This window comes from Sinocyclocheilus rhinocerous, unplaced genomic scaffold (assembly GCF_001515625.1).
Source record: "Sinocyclocheilus rhinocerous isolate Xijiao unplaced genomic scaffold, SAMN03320098_v1.1 scaffold19, whole genome shotgun sequence".
Classification (NCBI taxonomy): Eukaryota; Metazoa; Chordata; class Actinopteri; order Cypriniformes; family Cyprinidae; genus Sinocyclocheilus; species Sinocyclocheilus rhinocerous.
The window spans coordinates 278,332-293,743 of NW_015638975.1; the positions used below are offsets into that span (position 1 = coordinate 278,332).

Sequence of the window (15,412 nt, forward strand, 5' to 3'; positions counted from 1 at the left end):
TTTACTATAAACACAGATTACTACCAAATCTCTTCTTTTACTCTACAGTGCAATCCATTCAGTTTCTGCTCTCCATTATTTAGAGTGTGTATAAAGTCCTTAATTATATACAGTGTGCACTACCGTTCAAACACTTGGGGTCAGTCAGAAAATACTTTTATTGTATTAAACTGATTAATTGTGACACTAAAGATATTTATAATGTTACAAAAGATTTTTATTTCAAATAAGCACTGTTCTTTGGGACTTTCTATTTATAAAGTAAACTTTTTTTAAATAATGTAGCATGGTTTCAACAAAAATATTAATCAGCACAATCGTTTTCAACATTGATAATACTTCCAAATAGCACCAAATTAGCATTCTTTTTTATAATTTCTGACTGATCATGTCACTCTGCAGACTGGAGTAATGGCTGCTGAAAAATTAGCTTTTCCATCACAGGAATCACAGTTATTAAAATTGTAATAATATTTTACAAAATTATTGTTTTTACCATATTTTTCAGCAAATAAATGCAGCCCTGATGAGAATAATAACAAAAAAGTCTTACTTACCCCAACCTTTTGAATGGTAATGTACAGTACAGTCCCTAAGAAGGCCCCTTAATTGTCAAGATGTTGTCTATATAAACTTCTCCTTTTAAGGAATATAACTGAGGGGTACTAGACTGTTTTCTCTAGTGGCACTACCATTTGATTTATTCTTAAAGACTTTTTAATCTGGTTAATTAAATAAGATTAGAGATTTTCAAACAATATATGCATGCTTTCAAACCTAATGAAAATGCAAAAACATTGTGTATCATCAAAATAATCATCATTTACATGTCTAATGTATTTAATTGTCCTCATTTACTTGTCTAATCAAATATTCATTAACTGAGGCAAATTAGAAAAAAGTCTAATTAGAATGTTAAAAAAAATCTTAATACTGGAATATCAAATTGATAGAAGAGGCTATTAAAGAATGTACAGAAAATTAGCTGGCTATTTTGATGATGTTCTGAAATCAATTCCAAACATCATATCTCATCTTATTTACTTTGTTAAAAGATACAGATACCAGGATTTAACAAACACACACACACACACACACACACACACACAATGATACCTTCAGGCGGAGACGTATGGTGTTGCAGTCCCTCAGCGGGTTGAGTTTAAGCGTATCTCCCAGATTATTACAGGTGGATCTCAGGCGCTCGAGCTCACAGCAGACACACACACCATCACTGTCAAATTTGATCTGCAGAAGGACAGAAACAAACTGATTTCAGTTTCATGCAAGTCAAATGTTTATTTCTGCATAAAATGGGCAATAAATTGTGTGAATGCTCAAGGAGAAAACAAACACGTAGACAGGGCAGGCCAGGGACAATGGTAACACACTAAATTCCTTCCATCACAAGAATGATACAGTGATGACACTTGTTCAGCAGACGTGAAATAGTGTTCCCTGTCTGCCTGAGAGAAGCAGGATCATATTACCCCTTGAGAAATTGTCAACAAAAACTAATTTTGTGGTACGTCCAAATTCTTCTGCGGTCTTGATGCCATTGAATTTACACTTGATGGTTAAAAGTTATCATAGATGACAGATGTTAATAGTGTAGCTGGCAGCTAGCAGACAGGGTCATATTTATAAAATACACAAATTAAATTCAAATCTTTTTCAATGTGAACAACACGTTTAACAATTTTTTTCCCAAACAACTTTTTTTTTACACAAAAAGTAGCTGCATATTTGTGAAAGCTTAATGTATTAAAAAAAGAAAGAGAAATTACTCAAGTCTTCCATATTAATAAGTCTCGTATATTCTTAAACCTAACAGCATTATCCCAGTCATACTCATGTTTGTTAAGAAAGATCTTAATAAATCCCATACATGGTGGTCCAGCATTATAAATGCTTTTTGTGTTAGACTGAAACGAAGTCGCCATTTGACCTATATTGCACAAAAGCAATGTGTGAACTTTGCAAACAGGGGTTAATTGAATCGGGGAAACAACTTCATTAATATTTCAGTCATGGCGGGATCATGTCTCTGAGGAGGCGAACGTTCAGTAGGCAGAGAGGAGAGATGCTTAATCCAACATGCTAATCCCTAAATCAGGTGGAGAAGAGACTGATGGAGACAGAAGTCTGTATTTAGCCGGGTCTGAACCTGTAGACAAAGGGAGGGATAATTACCTGACCTGTTTTTGCACAACGGCACCAGGTGAGAAATGCCATTGGGTTCTCAGGTGATTAAGACAGTGTTTTGTTTCTGTTAAATTATGGAGAATTACTGGAGGATTATGAAGGGCCTGTTTAAGGAGAGGACAATAGAAAGCGCTCCATGTTATTAATTCTTAATAATTTTTTTAAATTAGTATCTTGTGAGACAAACTCCCCACTGTAGATTGAGTGAGACTTCAAATGCCTGGTGAAATCTAATCACCACTGGCTTCCGCTTGCTTAAAGAGAAAAGAAAAGAGTCATAAAATCAATATATAAATAAATAAATAAAATAAATTGGATAAAAATTGGACCATTTCCCACTGATTTCACATACCACAAAATGTCACAATTTGAGCTTCTTTTCACTGCTAGGAGAAAAAGTGCGATCATTTATATTTGATTACATGAATGTATGATTTCATATCAACCACAGTGAGTTCTTCACAGTAGACAAAATGATTGAAATCACCTGAATACTTCATCTGTATGACATATTCAGTCTATTGAGCTCATGCCACATTGTGACATGCTTTGTAAGATGAATCATTACAGCATTTCAGGTTCCGTTTCAAAAGAGCCATCAACACTTTCACTGTGCATTCATCTCAAAAACATCTGATCATTATTTATAAAGCAATTTTTATTTTTATTTTTTTTATCATGAAAGTGTGTTCCAACTGACTGCCCACTACACAAGACAGTTTCTTTCAGTTTCTAATTACCTCTGAACTGAATAGACATTATTTAACTCAGTGTTGAATCACTCAATTCAAAAATATAAAATAGCTTTGCCATTAAGCTGGATTTTCATGTTTTAATAAATATAAACATATAAACAAAATCTACTAATTCTACAAATACAAAACAGATACCAAAACCCCTCTGATGGTCATTTGTATGGTATGCATGTTAAAACAGAAGTTTGTGTTGAAAATGTAAGCCCCACACATAACAGATCACTGATACTAGAATGAAGCTAAAACAAATGTAAAGCCTCCATCCAGAAACTGAAAACCAGTCATGCATTTAATTGTGTTTGAAACAAACAAATAAGAATTACCTGGTGATTAATGTACTGTACGCAGAAATATGGATGTGGAATAATTCATAACTGTAAGATCTTCAGCTAAACTCCAGCACTTGTTTCACATACAGTGGATTTAGTCCTATGTTTATTTAAAAAATCCTAGAAACACACTTGTAATGTTCATTTACCACCAGTTCTGAAAACTGTAACTCATCTGATCATTTAATTATGCATTGCTTCCACACCAGGCAGATAAATGGTCTTAGAGCTGGAGAGGGGTGTCCAGTTCTGGATAACAGAAATGGGGGAAGCCGTGCTGAGCTGTTATGCTGCGCTGGGCCAACACTGGACCCACTGTAGAGCTGATAAATCAACCTCAATAGAAAACACAACAAAGTCTGACTACTGTATTAATCTCCTTTATAAGCCTTCATTCAAAGAGCAAAATGGGCAGCACACAAACATACTGTGCCATTCATTGAGGATATCCTTCAGTATCAAAAACAACAATTTAGAGGTATTATGATTTGCCATAAAAAATTATAGAAATTGGCTTTTTAGATTTCATATTTTAGCTTTACAATTGACAGTCTATTTACAGCTTTCATATTGACAACTGTAACACAGTAAGAACACAGAATAAACTCAGTCCACAATACTGTACATTCGGTATGTGTTCTCATATTCTAACAACATTTTAAGAATTTGTTCCTCTCTTGCAAAGGCAAAAGTGACCTCATGACAGGACCTCATGGCTAATATATGTGATGCTCACCCACTCCCATTCACTCAGCTGCTGCACTTTCAATCACAGGAGGACAGAAGCTCTCCCCAGACAATTGATGATTATGATTTGTTTTGCTAGAAACCCCCTGTGAGCTTCGGTAGCCGATCAGACAGCCGTTTTATTGAGGACAAAGGTGGTGGGTGTTAATATTTATTTCTGCTCCAACAGAATATTACAGGACGTACAAAATGGGTCCCGACAGACATTCTCATTCTCTCGGCATTAGCGACTGGTTGTTGAGCTAATTTACTGAGATCTTGACAAGGGCATGGTGTTAATGAATGATGCTCCTGGGAGCTATAATTGCTCAATGGATTGATTCTTTAGTGACAGGCTAGTTTTGAGTGGCTGATAAAAAAGACACAGGTTTATTTTCACTATGCTATTTTGGACATAAGAATCTATTTGAGGATTCCTTTACAACAAAGAAGTGATTTCAGACATGGCTCTCTCACCAGCTGACAGTCCTCCAGAGAGTTCACCAACTGGGCATTCTGACAGGAAAGGATGGCTCCTGCGAGGTTCAGCATCACACACACAGCAGACAACAGCATGAAGAAAGTTATCTGTGGAGAAAGGAATGGAACAGACTGTCAGTTTCAGAGGTTACGGTGGTATATTAAGCCTACTAATAAACAAAAAACAGTAGGATGCAATTTTTCATCTCATTAAACAGGCTTCGCAGAACGATTCCACATAAAGGGTTCCCACATATTTTGGCCAACAAAAGTCCATGAATTTTCATATTTTTTTTGAAACTGTGACGTTTCAGTATTCTTTGATGAATAGAAAGCACAAAAGAACAGCATATATTTGAAATATTTTATAATTGTCTTAATTGTCTTTTGTCTGAAATAATTGTCCTTACTGTCACTTTTGAACAATTTAATGCATGCTTTCTAAAAAAAAATCTTATTATCTCCAAAATTTTGAACTATTGTATATCATGTATGCAAAATAATAATGATACTAATAATAATAATATGTTGATGCATGCTAGAGTTCAGCACAACTATAAAAAAAGATAAAAGAGAAAATGTTTCAACCTTTAAAGATTTTACTTTTCTACTTTTTGGCAATTTGAAAATTCCCTTATTTTTTCAGGTTTTCCATGTACATGATATCTGTGCACGATCTCTCTCTCTCTTTTACACGTTGTTCTCCTTTTTTTAGACTATATGATTGATTTGTAATCCTGCTATTTCGTTTATTTGTAAGACATTTGACAAAGTCTTGTTTTTTTCAAACGTAACCATTGTGCAGAATGGAATAATCATTACCTGAGTCTGTTTAGATTATCAGACCAAAAATAAACCAATTGTGGTTTATGGGAGTTGACGTAGGAGCGTGAAAGATCGAATGTGATTGATCCAAACTATTCATCCATGGGGAAAGTGAAAGGAACAGATGTGACTAATAATTAAAGCACTCAATAATCAATGACTTCAACCAAAACAATTAACGTTGATCTCACCATCTGAGCCCAGACTCATTACTGTGAGAGACGGCCCCTAACAGCTCACATGAATAAATGAATAACACAAGCGCACTTCAGAGCATCGGGCTATTTTTCTCAGGGTGTTGATATACTACCTCTTCCACAATTCCTCGGTAGACCACGCTGATACATGGCCGAAAGGAACAGATGTGACTAATAATTAAAGCACTCAATAATCAATGACTTCAACCAAAACAATTAATGTTGATCTCACCATCTGAGCCCAGACTCATTACTGTGAGAGACGGCCCCTAACAGCTCACATGAATAAATGAATAACACAAGCGCACTTCAGAGCATCGGGCTATTTTTCTCAGGGTGTTGATATACTACCTCTTCCACAATTCCTCGGTAGACCACGCTGATACATGGCCAGTGACATATGGTCAGCTAGAGAAACCAATCTTTGCGTAATTCCGCCACACCACATCCTATCAATGCGGCCCCATGCAGCTTGATGGATCTCAAGCGTGGTCATTTTTTCTCTTTTTGCACCGCTGGCAGAACCACAACTTCTGGTTCCTCTCCCCCAACTCGCTATTAAAAACAATTCTCTTCATTTCTCAGCTGACACTTCTGGGATTTCAGTCCTGAAGGATGAAATACGTTAAACATTCTGGCTGCTTTAAATCAAAGTTTGTGCGTGAGAGAATGAGTTTAAAGCTGTCAGGTCTACCCCGGGTAGATTACAGACTAGGACACTGAGCCGTATATCAAGAGTGGCCTTACCTCCCCAACACGGTGATTTACTAATGAGACCCTCTACCTGACGGGACATTAACCTTGCAATACCAGACATGTCAGCAAAGAGAGAATGATTGGAGCTGAAAGTGAAAGTTGGACAGTCATTTCAACTCTATCACACAGACACAGATTGACACTTACGATATGTGGGAGGGCTGGTGTGAGCGACGCTGGGAGATATGAATGTGATAAGTGTTTTTCAGGCTACCAGCAAACTGGAAGATTAAGAGGCTGATGTACGAGGAGGTTCACAAGCGTCCTGGGGCTGTGAGGGTCCTTGGCTCAGGTGCACAGGAAGCCTCACGCTTGATTTCCTCCATACTTAATAAAGTGCGGACGTTGTAGAGATGACAATGGTGATCCATTGCAGCTGAATGACTGAAATAGGTTGCGTTCGGTCTTGTGGACCAAAGGACATTGAAAGGTTACGAGCTCAGAGAGGAAATTATGTGAATCTATGTCTCAAAGATGGCATGATAAAAATGCGATTTGAACAGAGCATCACATTTGTTGTTGCTTGCTGTGGGAAACAGACTTCTCCGATTTTCATAATTAATCACTGACAACAACATTCATGTCAGAATGTTTTTCTTGTGCAGGATGACAAATATGAAACCAAACCCGAGCTTCAGGCGGAGTGATGACATCTCTATCACTTTACAGAGAGAAAACACATTACAGAACAAATGATGGCTGAGGACCAGGTTAAAACGCAGGCAATAATGAGTCTGATTTTGTAAAGCAAAAATTGAAAAGATGTTATTCAGAACCCGGGTGATAAGGGAAAGCTTAATGGGCCACTCTTCAGCTGTCCTTTCAATGCAAGCTGAGCGTAGCCAATGAAATACACGATTCCTGTCTATCTCTAATTTACTCTGCTGGTAGTACAGAGGAGGGAAAATGGTCCCTTTCAGCAAATGCTTTGTAGTTTGCAGTGAGCAATATCAAAAGACAAATTCAGTTGCTGCGCTTCAAATCTACAACTGCGACTCAAATTCAATCTTTAACTTTAATTGCAACATGCTGTCTTCACCAGTTGCTTCACAGGCTCTCTGTAGGTTGTCTGGGCTTTTGTTTTAGCAGCAGTTTTCTACAACTGTATAAACATGAAATCTGAACCATTTTGCTTTCAGTAATGAAGAACAATTTTTATTTATTTATTTATTTTTTTTACATCATTTTAACCTACATGTTAATGTTAACTTCCACACATACTATAAATACTACAGTTCAAAAGTTTGGGCAAGATTTTTCTAAAGAAATCAGTACTTTTATTCAGCTATGATGGATTAAAATGATTAACAGTGGCAGTGAAAATATTTATAAAGTGACAAAAGAATCAAAGAATCCTGAAAACAATGCATCACAGTTAGGCCTGTCGCAATAATCAATATATCGACTTATCGCGCAATATATGTACATGACCTCAATAATTTTTGGTGACGCAATATATCGCCCATTCTATTTACTTAAAAATTAATGTCACCATGTTTTGTACATAAAAAATGCTTCTACAAACAAAGTTTAATCTGCAGATATGGTTTTGCTTATCTGTGCCTTTGTGCATACGGACATCTGACTGATAAGTAGTGATTGTGTTTTTCAGCAATAGTGTGCACCCTTAATTTACAGAGAAAAGAAGGTCCGGGAAAAATTCTGTAGATGGAAAAATCTGCATACAAGTTCTTTGTGCATTTATCTTTTTTTCTACTTGTTACTTTGCACTTTTTGTTAGAAAATGTTTATTTACTATTTATTCAGTTTTTTAAGGAATCTAATATTTTGATACTTAATATCCATGATCTAAATATTCTTAAAAATTAAAAGTTTGATGTCATTTGGAAGTGTGTAGGCCTTCTTGCATTATTATGCTGTTACATTATGATTATATATTCAGTGGCATAAAATGGTCTTTAAAATGACAATAATATCGCTTATCGCAATTATTTCAGGGGCAATATATCGCACAACAAAAAGTTGTTATCGTGACAGGCCTAATCACAGTGCCCACAAAAATATTAAGCAGTTTTCAGGACAAATTTAGCATGCACAGGAATAAATTACATTTTAAAAACATCCAAATAGAAAAGAGATCTTTTAAAATTGTACAAATTTTTCACAGTATTACTGTTTTTATTTTATTTTTGATCAAAAACAAAAAAATATTTTTTTTGACCAAAAACATTTGAATGGTAGTGTTTGAAACATTAAAAAAGTATAATAATAATACTGTACTTTAATAATCATACTACACTTTTATTTTATATATAAAAAAAAGAGTATAATATGATTCATATTTAAATTTTACAAATAATAAAATAAAAATGCATTACTATAAATGAACGTGAAAATGAACATAAACCTCAATTAATGCTATAAATACTGTTGTTCATTCTTAGTTTATAATGCCTAGTGCATTAACAAACAGAACCTTACAGAACTAAGTAAGAGACTGTAAGTCCATCCCTCGCAGCCTCGTTTTCATCCGTGTCAAATTCCTAAGGTCTATTCTAAATTGTTAGCATTAAAGCTATATAATAAGCATCATTCAGCAATCTTAATAAGCATGATGTATGTTAGTTGTCTCTGTCTGGCTAAAAGCTCCTTTAGGAGGGTTGACTCCTGAGAGCCCCGGCCCTGACGGACTAATTACTCCGCCTGGCTCCATGCTGCTGTTTTCTAATTACCGCGTGGGATCACATATCACTGTTTAACAGGTTCTCATTAATTACAGCCCATCTGCCACCTGCATGCCAAGCAGTACCACACGTGCCACTCACCGGCGCCAGCGCTGGGCACGAACGATCATCAGCCATGAAACAATTCACACCTGTCAATATTGCTGTGCATTGGCATTTAGGTTTGGCATTAATGGCTGACAGGTTCCCTATCGAGAAGAACTACTGGAAAGACCACAGTAAGAAAATGAGAGACATTCAATTTAGAGATTTTAAAGAGAACAATCTGGAGATGACTAACTTCAGACGTATTTGAAGTGAAGTGAAGTGACATGTGGCCAAGTATGGTGACCCATACTCGGAATTAGTGCTCTGCATTTATCCCATCCAAAGTGCACACACACAGCAGTGAACACACACACACCGTGAACACACACCCGGAGCAGTGGGCAGCCATTTTTTGCTGCGGCGCCCGGGGAGCAGTTGGGGGTTTGGTGCCTTGCTCAAGGGCACCTCAGTCGTGGTATTGAAGGTGGGAGAGAGCGCTGTACATTCACTCCCCCCACCTACAATCCCTGCCGGTACGAGACTCGAACCCACAACCTTTGGGTTAGAGTCCGACTCTCTAACCATTAGGCCACGACTTCCCCAAAAGATGGAGCACTTCACGGATTTGCGTGTCATCCTTTCGCAGGGGCCATGCTAATCTTCTCTGTATCGATCCAATTTTCGTATATGTGCTGCCTTGTCAATGTTCTCTGACCACCTGGTGGAGATACAAACACATGGACGATTGTGCTCACAGTGACAATAGAACCACCTACCGTCCAATCAACACCACCCGCCCCTCATATCAGCAGCTCACACGCAGCCTGGGAGCCAAAGAAATATGGTGTGAACAAGAGGAGGGGCATTAAAACAGAATATCACTGGCAGATTGTGATGAACTACAGCCGGTGCTTATTATAGTTTGTCATCGTCACCATTAAGTCAGTGTTGTGTATCCAGGGACACTTTTTTATTACGTAAATGGGACAATTACCATGTTAAGAGAGCAAAGACACCGTATTATCACATATTAATGTATATTATCAAGCAACAACATCACTAGGCCTCATTGACATAAGCAGTGTTTTCCCATTGGCACTTCCCTGGATGACTTTTACTACATTATGTTTTTCTTAGAACAACATGAACATAAGCAATCTGAGATGTATCACTGTGAACTGCTGAGGGCCTATCTTCATAGCACAGCAAAACATGCGCACTCCATATGTGGCGTGAAAATGTATTTCTTACTTACAGGTTGAAAACAGGTAGAAACTGTGTGAATCGTAATACAGCACCCAGCTTCTCTATTTCAGGATCAGTTAAGATTATCCAACTCACTGTTCAGAAGCAGAGCAGTCAAGCATCAACCGCTCAATAAGCTCCCGATAGTTCAGCTTCCTTGAACAATAGGTTGATGCAATCTCACAAATAAGACAAACTTACACTCAACCCATTTAACAGTGCGCTATTTCTCCTTAGGGGATATGGGACCTTTTATACTTATTAAACTTTTCAAACAGCAACATTTATCAGAGCAGCAATATAAATTCAAAACACTATTAGCTTTAGTCCATGTGTATAGATTTGGGGTTCAAGGCTAGAGAAATGTTCTTTCTAAACCAACAGACTACTGAAAAATTCCTACCAAAATATCTAAGGATTAAATAGTGACTGAATGTAATATAAATATTACATGCAATTTACCTAAGTACAAAATTGGTATATTGTATTTCCCTTTACAAAATAAGTGAACAGTTAAAAGTCTAAGGACACTGTATGAGCTTCATTGTGCATGTGCACCTTAGATAAAATCAAAATGCTTTAAAAACACATTAAAATATTTGTATACTGTATAAAATGTATTTTTTTATATACATTCACCAAACTCCAGTGCATTGTTTGGATACTTTTATTTAGTGTATAAAAGATAGTAGACAACTATATTTATAAAAACATCAGACATGAACAGCTGATCAGCAGTGGAGATGTTTGTTTGGTTATTTTATATAGATGAGTGGGTACTGTGTAATTCTGTTAATAAGGAAATGAGTAAAATGTTGTTTGAATTCTGAATTGAAGCCTGTGTTTTGCTAATGTGCTTTTTATTACTTCTTTTTGAGCCATGACATCAAAAAGGAAACTAAATCACAACCAAGAACAGAAAAAACATTATTATTGTTTCTTACATTTCAATTTCAGTGGTTGACACAGTGACAACCAAGATTATACATACATATATAGTATATATATATACACATATACATGGGATAGTTCATAAAAAATGATAATTAAAAAAATCCTGTCATCATTGTTCCAAACCTACATCACACAAAAGAACATCTTTTGAAGGACACTGGGTGGGTTAAAAATACTTTCTTTTGTGTTCTGGAGAGAGAAAGTTATAGTACTATATGAGTGCATATGTTTATACTCCTGAAAACTGAATAAAATGTCCCTACCAATGTTAAAACCCAACCGACACCTACACATCATGACTACAAAACTAACATCACTTGCTAGTTAAGAAAAGACTTGAAGCAGGGACATTTAGCAAAAAGGAAACCCTTCATCATTGACTTCAAAGATGTCTAAACAAAGCCCCAAGAGACACATTCCTAAACAAAATCCACATGCTTCACCAAACTGTAAACACACTGGGTCCTTAGCTACCTCTCTGTCCCATGACTCAATTTATCAATGTCAAATACCTAAGAAAGAAAAAAAATCTCACCCTAATCAATCTACAGACAGGGTGATGACTCACACTAAGCACATCTCTGCCTCTCTGTTTGATAAACAGAGATGTCGGGCAGGTCTCAGACCCCGTCACTGCTCTCAGCTCAGTCTAATGTCAGCTGCTAATTGCCCTGCTGATGGAGGATTACCTTTCATCGTACCAATCATCTGTCTTTGCCCATCCGGCTCCTCATTACGCTCATTAGCTATGGTGGCTGAGGGAGCGCGTAGCATCAAGAGCACATCACTGAACACCGAAGAAAATGTGAACGTGTCCGTCACAGTCTGTGTACACTGGGTGTGTGAAGGAGATTGGAGGTGTTTCTGCTGTGTAAGATATCTGTGAAATTTATTTTTTAAGTTTATACTAAAAAATTGCAGGTATGTCATGAATATCAAGCGGTCAAGGTTAGCTAGTTAGCATGGGCCAATTAGCATCTGCTGAAAGATGACATAACTACAGATCTTCTTCTGCCAAAAAGTAATTCATATGGTTGTGTATACTTGGCTTGCTTAGTTGGGCTTTAAAAGTCACTTAAAGGGGTCCTATTATGCTTTTTCACTTTTTCAACTTTAGTTAGTCTGTAATGTTGCTGTTTGAGCATAAAAAAGAACTGCAAAGTTACAAAGCTCAAAGTCCAATTCAAAAGGAGATATTTTATTTAACAGAAATCACTTTTCAAAAACTACAACGAACGACTCGTTTGGACTACAACGCACATTTTCCGGGATTCCGGGATTTGTGTTATCACAAATATCGACGAATGGGATGAGGCCTGGTTGAGCTGCACTAGAGAAGGCAATGAGTGTTATCACTATGTCGGAGACACGCCAGCTTTCCCAAGACAGACGAACTTAGAGTGGTTACAATAATCCAGGATTAAATCGCGCTTAAATTGATTTGATTTGGACGCAATATTTACACTGAAGCTCACATGCAGGCGGCTATGGTAAGGGGCATGACATTTCCCGACCAGGCGCCGAGTGGAGCCAATCACAACACACACTGGCCCAGCTAACCAATCACAGCACATTTCGTATTTCAGAAAGCGGGCCTTCATTTGATACAGGAACTATTCGAGCCATTCATGCCAGACTGGGGAGAGAGGTGTTGTAATAATGTAAAATATGTGAAAAATAATGTGTTTTTCAAACAACCTAGTATGAGAGCCTGTTCTAGTACACCCCCAAAACAAAATCAAGACTTTGTAAAAGAGCATAATAGGACCCCTTTAATATTCAGTAATATTATTTATTTGACTGCACTGACACTACTGAATAAGAATAAAACTTGAACTGAATTGATGACACTATTGCCTTCCATAGAGCTGCTTTATAATGGAATCAGATCTGTTCTATAATTGATGAATTTTGCAACATCGACAGCTATTGAACTATACTGAATAAACATTGAGCTGAATAACGACAATGTTGACTTTTGTATCCTGGCTTACAGCTGAATTGTATGAACTTTACACAGTTATTGAACCAAACTGAATCAACACTAAACTGACTTGAGCTAAATAATGACACTATTGTCTTTTTTAACCCTTTCGCACGTGAGTTTAAAATATTCTAGCTGAGCCCCTAGCGTGAGTTTTTTTTTAGGTGACCGTTATTTTAGAATGTATTGCCTTATTGTTTCCATGGCGACGTGTCATGCTTGTGATGTGACACAACGCAGCCACAATAGATCTGTATGACACATGGGCCGCTTTTATTTCTTTTTTTCCTATTTTATTCAAAATATTCACAAACATGCTCACTATATTATGAAATATCTGATATTCCGATTCTGAAATATGTGCAAGTAAATCTATTTGGTAGTTTAAACACTTTTATATCGACCGTGTTAGTTGATCTATACCGGGTAATGGGCGCCGCCATGTTAGTTCGCGCTGAATCCGAGCTGTGGGATTTACAACACGCAAATTCATCCTCTCCTACCGAAACACGTTAAAGTAGGTCTCCGGTAAACTGGGAGAAGAGCAGAATAAACTTTATAGTTACCTACACAATCTGTATATGATATCAATAAAAACATGTCAGATTATATTTGTAAGGATCATTATTGCCGTTTCCATAGACATCAGCGTGCATTTTACAAACTGTAAATGTATGGTTTTGCTAGTACTTGTGTATTTAAATGTCTGAAACCTAAAATAAGTATTATATGGTTGAAAACAATGACTATTTGTGATACTATGACAAGCGCTCAGCGCGTCCGATCTGGCTGCCAGGCAAAGCGCGAAGGCGGATTTAAATTCAGCAGTTGATGACGTGACGCACTGAAAGTTCTAATCACACCGGTGTGATCGTACGCTTCAGGGACCAGCCAAGACTGATCACACCGGTGTGATCGTACGCGTTAAAGGGTTAAGACTGCGATAAAGCAAAATTTCAATTTGTCTTATATGTGTATTCAATTCAATTCAAAAAGAGATATTTTATTTATATTAGAAAAAATCTGATCGTGATTAAACCAGAAAAATTAAAATAAACATTGCAAATTTTTCATATACGTCACTTCCTGTTTGTTGCTGCCGTGTGTTTTGAGTTTGAGCTCCGTCAAGTTAATTCTTTATCGTCTATTTTTTTATCTTAAAATCTATTTTATACACCATCATTTTCGTTTCTATAACGTGTGAATATATCCCCTATCGTATTCTACAACAAAAACAATCAGAGCGCCTTGTTATCACTAGTTCTATTTTGATTTCCCGAGACCGCTATTAGCATATAGCCCGTTGGCATCGCCAGCGTGGTTGCCGCTAATCTCGCTTACATTGCTAATACTCTATTCACACACATTACCATTCATTGATTCTGTTTATTACTGTGAAACGGCTTATCTACTTTGAAACAAACAATCTGTATTGCATAAAGAGCTATATAAATAAAAGGGACTTACCTATTCTGATGGGGAAAAAAATATATAAAATCAAAACCGTTTTAACACATTATAAATAGATCATAGTTTACTGTATGTATACTGACCATTTTTGGGGGGCTCTTAAAAGCATGAAATGAACTTGGGGCCTCATAGTGATCATAAGCTCAATGAGAAAATATGGCAGAAGACTCCTGAGGCCAAGGAACTGCCACTAAGATAGACAGGAATGCTAACAGATAGCTTTGTCCATGGATTCTAGACCCCCTGATTACATTTGTTAAGAAAAGTTAATTCTCTTCTCAAAACGTCTACACTGACAGACAATTTAAACACAACCTTCTGACCCTACACCAACTCAAATAGCCTCCATTTGACTTGTAACTTTTGGATAAGAGGAAGGAAGAAAGGATAAATAAGCAATTACTGGCAGAGCTAACACGTATGGACTCTGAGCTAGCTTAACCTGTGAAATCCGCAAACATCTAAATTGGCCTCGCTGAATTTATGGATAAAAAAAGATTAGACGGGCAACTCAGAGAAGGTGAGAGGTTGGAGCCTGTTCACATTGCTGACATGCTGGTTTAGCATCCTGCCTGCCTCTGCTGCACAAATTAGTATTTAGTCTGCAGCACCTCTGCGACAACACATCATTTATTTTCAATTATCTCTGCCCGGATGAGATCGGGACAGTGTTGTTTTGATGCGGTCTTTCTCTCTGCCTTTTTTGGAGTTTGTTTACTTCTAGGACATCCATTTTGTTTTGGTTCCTGCCACA

General features: G+C 37.0%; 1 protein-coding gene across 1 annotated transcript in view; it reads right to left on the reverse strand.

The window, feature by feature from the left end:
* The window catches only part of LOC107750482 (protein FAM189A1), a 115,087-nt gene that overhangs the window by 16,889 nt on the left and 82,786 nt on the right, over window positions 1-15,412 (reverse strand). Inside the window, exons 3-4 of the mRNA XM_016565851.1 lie at window positions 4,493-4,603; window positions 1,117-1,248 (exon numbers count right to left, since the gene is read on the reverse strand). Of these exons, the coding sequence (XP_016421337.1) occupies window positions 1,117-1,248; window positions 4,493-4,603 (243 nt within the window). The remainder of the gene's footprint in view (window positions 1-1,116; window positions 1,249-4,492; window positions 4,604-15,412) is intronic.